Consider the following 7,542-nt stretch of genomic DNA (forward strand, 5'->3'; position numbering starts at 1 on the left):
ATTTGATGATGGCTTGTTGCGAACTTGGCGAAGATGAGGAACAGAATAATGGCCACATGCAGAGCAACAGCTGCCTTTCAAGTGCTAACGACAGTCCACTGATTGTTGAGCTTCTGGAGAATCAGGTTTCGCTTCTGCGCGATCAGCTGGATCAGAATCAGTCCCATCCGAGTACGCTACTAGTCATTGTCGAGCGTCAAGAGAATGAAATCGAGAGTTTGAAGTCGCAACTGAACGCGGCACAAACAGATATCGCAAACGCAGAGAAAGAGTTGTCTAGACTAAGACAGCAAAAGGCCGAAGCGTCCATCAGGGAGAAACAAGTAGAAGAATTGTTGAATACAATACAGAGGACTGAGCAGCAAAGAAACAAGGATCTAGACGACCTAGAAAAGATGAAAAAAATGTACAATAGAGACAAGGAGATTTTGGAATGCAAACTATTGGAAACAGAGGCTATCTTGAGGGAGACGACAGAGAGATGCGAAATGCTTACGAACGAATTGACATCGAGTCATAGAACTGTCGAGCATTTGCAGACAGAAATAACAACTCTCAGCGACAGATTGTCACAAGGTAAATATATACGCTTTCTTAAAATAAAATTTGATTTTATATTTAGCTTAAGAGTTTAAATAATTACTGGTTGATAATATATTATTACCTAAATATCTTATTCTCTAGGTATAGAGGAAAACGAACGGCTTTACAATAGAGTAAGGGAATTGGAAGAGAAGAATGGATTCTCTGCTTCGAGGGAACGTGGGAGAAGCTTCGATTCGCTTAGCGATTTGACCAACATCGAATTGGATTTAGATTTGACTGCATTAGATAAGGAAAGGTAAATACGCATTGTAAAATATGATAGTAATATATTATAAATAATAAATAATATATATATTGATCACGTATACGATAATATATTCCTGTGGTAGGGTCATGGAAGAGTATGACGAGTTGCGGAGCCGTTTTGAGAAAGCTGTTATGGAGATTCGAGCTATGAGAAAGGAACTGCGAGAAGCTCACGCCACGCAGGATGTTTTGGAATTAGAAATTTTTGCTCATAAACAAGACGCAATTAGTGTCAGTGAGAGCAATCAAGCGCAGATTCAGCTAATGGCAGCGAGAATTCAGGATCTGACTAACAAGCTAGCCGCTAGCGAAAAGCAGGTTAGAACGCTGAGGCAGAAACTGACAAAAGCCGAAAGTAGAGATAAGAGAAGATCACTCTCTCTTAAAGGAAGAGAATCTTTCCAAATTTCTCAGGAGGTAGAGGACAAATTATTGGACTTAGAAAATAAGATCTGTGCTATAGAAAAAGGTAAGAGCATCAGCGCTCCCGTTTCGGCGGGCAATAGCTCGAAGGAATCGAGTCCTAATTTGAAAAAGGAAAAAAGACGAGAGAGCAAGAATTTGGATCGTACTAAACTGCGAAGAAAGTCTTTAGATAGCGCGACAAGCTCTGAACCAATGAAAGTATTGATTAGGCTGAGCACTTTAGAAACAAAAGTAGCAAACGTCGCTGAGACTATGGTCAGCGATGCGGAGAAAGATTCCAGCGAATGCAGTGAAGTCAGTGGATCTTCCGAGATATCTTTAGAGGTATTGGCAAGGCTGAAGAAACTGGAAAGAGCGGTATCGAAGTCGAAACGACGATTAGAGAAGTGTCTCGGCTCGACACAAGCGGAGGATAAAGCCGAGAAATGTTTGCGCGATGTAAATGAAATATTGGATTCGTGCTTAGAATGTAAGAAGAACCAGGCTAGCGCTCAAATCATCGAGTCAGTAGGAGTAGTAGTATCTAGGCTAGAAATTATACTTAAGGATAAATTGAGCGAACTCACGAAGAGACGGCAGTCGCTGGCGCAGGAAGGTCGACTGGACGAGAGAGAGAAAATGAAGCTCGTTGCTGAGAGGATAGCATTCGAATCTGTGATCCTGCGACAGATAAAGTGCGCGTTAAGTCGCACAACAGACAAGAGTGCCGTTCTGAGTGAATTGGTCGAAACTAGTCAGCTTGCCTCAAGCTTAAAGCGTAAGATTCACGGAACTAAGCCCAAAACGTACCAAAATACGAATTATATTCAATATCTTACTAAGGTGTTAGCTAATAAGTTAGTACTGGTAGGAAACGTTTCCGCATTGACGGAAACATCGAAGGAAATTAGTGCGGCTCGCAGCGAAAGTCTGAACTTTTTACTGCAAAAGCAACGGGAGATCAACGATATCATGCGAAAATACAAAGACACGAAGCTGCAACAGCTCGCGGAAGTTCTTGCTGTCGAAACGCTGAGTCTGTCCGAACAAGAGGATTTTGCGGGCAAACAAATTAGCGGATCAAATAAAAAACTGCTCGAGGATAGACGTATTCGCGAAGCGTGGGCTTTAGCGCAAGAGACAGTTAGTAAGGAGCTTGTGCAAGCCGAAGTGTCTCATGTTATTATGCGTTATGGTCAACTATACGAGCAAAACGTTACTTCGATCACGGATACTTGTCTTAGTTTTGACAGTACGGACAATGTCAGATTAGAATCGTGGATGGACGCAGCGCAAGCGCGACTGCGCCAGGAAATGGAAGTCTCTATACACGAACTGTCGGAGGCTTATGAGGAATGTTTACGTACGATGAAGAAGAACAAGTTGACGGTGATTGATTCCAAACATGAATCTCGTCAGCTACTGACAGACTACGCTGACGTTATTGCGCACAAAGCTTTAATAGACTCCAGAATCGCCCTTCTTCAGGAAACCACGCGGCAATCAATTACGACGTTATCTGGAGAGACTTTCGTATCTAGTCTTATTCGAAGCGAAGAGCTTATTTCCTGTTTGATAAATGATGAAGGATGCGACTTTCAAAGCAATCCGATCCTCGACGCGGAGTATAGTTACCTTTATCAACGATTGACCAAGGAATGTGAAGACAGAATATCCGGGAAAAAAGAGTCGAAGGAGCAACTTAAAAATGTCAGTCAATCGTTGTTTTATCTGGAAGAGGATTTAGCCGAACTCAGCAAATGTATAAGAGACAAAACGGGAGTGGGTATCGATAATATTGCTTGGCCCAGATCGACAAGCAACATAACCGATTGGCCTAGCATTTGCGAGAAGTGCTTGCACTTGCGGGAACAGATAAAGAAGCTGGGCGATTATATGAACAACATGTCGTGTCAGACATGCAATCAATTGCAAGGAACTCTTCAGAAAATAACTACCGAGCACAATAAAGAACTGGAAATGCTCAAGCGCAATCAAGAGAGGGATCTGATGGACATCAAGGGCGAATTAGACAATCAGCGACAGTCTCTAACAACCCAATATGAGCAAGAAGCGGCTAGTTTACGCGAGAGAGCCAGAAAACTCGAGCATCGTCTCAACGCGATGGATTCCGAGCATTCGGCTCATGTAAACGAGTTGAGAGCCGCCTATCAACGATCGATAAGTGCCGAATTGGACACCGATGCCGAGACGCGGAAGCGGTACAAGGAAGAGATCAAGCAACTACGGGTATTATGCGAGAAAGGTTTATTGGCTATGGAGAACTCACATAGGCGTATCATCGCCGAGATGGAGGAAAAGCATCGACAAGAGTTGGAGAATCTGAGAGTGGAGAAAGAACAAGCGCTCTCTGAAGAGACGCAAGCAACTCTAGCTGCATTGGATGCCATGAGGAAAGCACATGAACACGAGGTGCAAAAGGAAATTGCCAAGTTCAAGCAAGAATTTATCAAGCAAATGCAGGCGCGCGAGGATATCGGAGTGTTACACAAGGAACACGAGTATGTAAAAATATGAATTCAACATTAGCCATTGCGAATAAATTTATGTGAAAAGAAATTCATGTCTATTTCTTATAGGGAAGAAATGGAAGAAATAAAGCAAGAGATTCTTTCCCTGTCTGCCAAGTATTCATCGAAATGCGTGGAGTCTGCAGCATTGGAAGAAAAAGTGGGCAATCTGTCCAAGCAACTTGCCCAGGCGCAACAGCACATCATGCAACTGGATGCGAGAAATAAGCAATTGAGAGCGCATCTAATGCTGGAGACGAATGACGGTGGTATCAACGATAACATACAGATTCTGAGAGGTAGGGACAACGAGATCGCTGAATCGAGGGAAGAGATACATCGATTGCAACAACAATTCAAGGTACGATTGCTCCACGGCTAAAAAAAGTTTAGGAAAAGTACATGTGATTAACATACACTTATGTATACTACTTAATTAACTCTTTTTGCTGCAATTACATATTATGGTGTTTCGCCTATCGAGCTTGTCGCGCTTTGACGAAACTCCGACCGTATCAGTATCTTAATCACTCAAATAAAAACTTTGCGCTTCTCATTAACGATCTTTCCCCTCATTGCTCTTATTTATTCGAACATACATATCGGTTTGTACATAATATAATAAATATAATATCAGATCATTATTTGATAAACGAATTCGGCTATCGCAAATACCATAACTGATGTAATTGTAACTCAGTAAACATACAGTTTCAACGATTTGACTTAGCATTTAACCATTCCACCCTCCCCCCCCCCCCCCCCNCCTCCCCAACGCTCACTCATTAGCCGCATTGACGCATATTTTCGATATTTCACTAACAGCATGGGGACACCCCTCGTGAATCGTCCGGCGTGCCGTCGAAAGCCGCCCTATCGCTAGACTACTCGCCCGCCTACTCGCCGCAACGCTTCAGAGGTAGTCAAAGTAGCGGTGAACAGAAATTAATGAGCGAACGAAACCTAAAAGGGGCGAATACCCTATCCAGCGTGTTACAAAAACGATCCGTGTCGATGGATCGGCCTCAGAGCGCATTCTCATACAAACTCGAGCGCGTAAAGTCGGTTTCATTGCCGTATTCGAGTAGCTTGATAACCAGGCCGGCGAGTAGTGTCGGCGTTTCCGGCTCGCACTTTGACGGAAAAGAGCCGCCGGCGAGCTTAGAACAAAAGGGTCAGGAACGTAACGTTCGTCTGGGTTCGCCATTATGGGACAGTTTGAGACCGAGGAGCGGCCTGCCTCATCAATATCAAGGTACTGGAGAGAGATGAATGCTAAGAGAAAAAGAGAAAGAGAGGAAGAAATCTGTGGTGATGGAATGAGTTGTTGGTCGACAATTGGAAATATGGTGCTTTTGTAAAATATTATACCGTTGACGGAATCATGGTTTTATTGTCAATGATATCGTTATTATTTTATAACACATTTTATGCAGCATTCGGTTCGGAGATTTTTACTTGAAACAACTTTTGGCATGCAACCCAAAAAGTCGTATTGTTTTCTGATGTAATAACAGAACAGAATAAAACAGTGCGAGAATTAGGCAAGGCTTTTTCTACGTTCGATTGTTACTAGCTTGCGAAGGCGAGATAGAGATTAATGAGATTAACATGTGCTTTATGCAAATTAACAGCGCTTTTAAGATATTAACACAGTCGAAATCTCGTTGACTGACGTGAAGACTACGAATATATTTTCTTCTTAGTACGCATAAATATATGTATATAGCTGTGCAGTATTTATCGAAAAATGCGATAATTGTTAATTTGTAGCCTAAATTGTTAATTTGAGAGCTTGTTCGTATATAGCATGTATTTATAAATAAATTTAAGTCTTTTCTTTATTGTGACAATATTGTTATTTGTAGTACTAATTTCTTTGAGAGAAAAGTTGACAAAAATGGCGATTGATTAACCTTAATTCGTCATTTATAAGTTGTACTGATATTTGATGTCAAAAATGTGCCTATACTAATTAACTGGTATCAACTGCATACGATTATTATGCAATGCTTGTCTAACACTGGTTATTTGCTAACACAAACTGTATACGAGTCCATGTGCAATAATCTGCGATATAAAATCTTGTCTTACCATGATTGTAACGCTATATGCTATAAATGTCTATTCTATTATATAAAGATATTAAATTAGCCATATATCGTATATATAACACATGCTAAAGATGTGCAAGTGACATGCAAACTATATGTTGATGAAAAAATTGTCATGTTTGCATATCATAATTTTTACGAAGAAGTTTAGCAATTCTAATCATAAAAAGTATGTAATAAACTATTTCTCAGTTATGAACATCACTGGCGCATCTTCAACTAGAAATATTTTTTAAAAATAATATACACATATGTATATTTAAAAGACGCGGAAATCTAAATTAAGTCCAAGAAAGATCTAGCAAATCTGAAGGACATGAGTAAGAATTATAATAAATCCTTTGCACACAGTTCCAGAATAATCAAAAACATTAGATGTAAAAGTATTATATGACATATTTTATAGCGATTGAGAATTCGCGGTTTTAATGTTTCTCACTATATTTTCGTAACACGTGATACCCGATATTGTCGCGAAAGACATTTATAGATATACACAACGACGGCATACGACAATGTCTATAAACCGTAACAATATCTCGGCAATTATTTGGAATGTAAGGTGGCACAACAACAGAGATGCGAGTCGGCAGTGGCCCCTGGCAGAAGAACAAACAGAATGAAAAGCAACAGCAGCACCCGCAGGCATACACCCTCCGTGCCGACACTCGTAACACATCCCGCTTCACCCCGGAACCCGCAGCTCTCTCCGTTGCAGGTCCGTTTTGCGTTATTTGTTGCTTCGTTATCTTGATCGTAGTATCGTTTCGTTTACGTTATTTGTTTTTATCGCATCTTTACGTTTTGTGAGTTGCATCTTGTCTGCTACATTTCTCGTGTGCAACACTGATTAATACTTGTGTTTATATACGCTTTACATGCTTGAAAGATCCTTATAATTACGAATAATATTTAGCGCAAATCATTGTCATATATGTATATGTTATAGAGTTGATGAGGTCTCCAGTAGTGAGGTGGTCCAGCAGAAGTTGTCGCAGCCTGCCTCCGACACCTACACCGAGTTACCATCATCCACTTCACCCTCCTCTACCTGCCGTAGGCATGGTCGCCGAGAGAAAGAAGCGTTTCGAGCTTTAAATTCCGATTTCTTTGTCTTTTGTGTACTTTGATCGATAGTAACGAAATTGGATCGCACATACAAAAACGATTGAAATGATTATACTTGATATATATCTAGAAGAAACAAAATTTAGACAATTCGAACAATTAAAGTATATCGCATACTATTTATGATATTAAAAAGGAAGGGAATTTCGTGCGATATGCGCTTTTTTGCTCTGAAATTGCAAGAATGAAAGCGTTTCAATATCACTCATGGACCAATAAATAATATCTTTAAAATCGTTCCACGCGATAGACCATTCGGACAATACTATATTTACGATTCGCGAAGCGCGCGAATCGCAGTTCCACCACTGCCATACGAGAATCAGTGAGGCTCAAGAGATTTTTGATGGACCAAAGTTGAAATGCCGGTCGGGCTCGTCGTGTTAATATTGAGCGTGTTTATCAGGTAAACATGATTCAATAGCCGAACCGAGTTCCGATTGTTAGAAGAGGGTAGATTACGTATTCCCTCTCTTTCCCTTTCATGGTATGAAAAGACGTAATGTTGAGAG

The 7,542-nt window shown here is 40.8% G+C and overlaps 1 protein-coding gene across 3 annotated transcripts in view; it reads left to right on the forward strand.

Moving 5' to 3' along the window:
• LOC115234526 (protein outspread) overlaps window positions 1-7,534 on the forward strand; it is a 223,743-nt gene extending 216,209 nt beyond the window's left edge. For 2 of the 3 annotated variants that reach the window (XM_029805684.1, XM_029805681.1), the window contains 7 exons: window positions 1-576; window positions 685-841; window positions 936-3,779; window positions 3,858-4,149; window positions 4,614-5,043; window positions 6,465-6,620; window positions 6,852-7,534. In XM_029805684.1, the coding sequence (XP_029661544.1) occupies window positions 1-576; window positions 685-841; window positions 936-3,779; window positions 3,858-4,149; window positions 4,614-5,043; window positions 6,465-6,620; window positions 6,852-7,000 (4,604 nt within the window). In that variant the 3' untranslated portion in view covers window positions 7,001-7,534. Of the gene's footprint in view, window positions 577-684; window positions 842-935; window positions 3,780-3,857; window positions 4,150-4,613; window positions 5,633-6,464; window positions 6,621-6,851 lie in introns of those variants that run through there. The other variant, XM_029805683.1, reaches the window with a different exon arrangement.
• Window positions 7,535-7,542: the final 8 nt, after the last annotated feature.

The sequence above is a fragment of the Formica exsecta genome, unplaced genomic scaffold (assembly GCF_003651465.1).
Source record: "Formica exsecta isolate Colony F162 unplaced genomic scaffold, ASM365146v1 scaffold2, whole genome shotgun sequence".
Classification (NCBI taxonomy): domain Eukaryota; kingdom Metazoa; phylum Arthropoda; class Insecta; order Hymenoptera; family Formicidae; genus Formica; species Formica exsecta.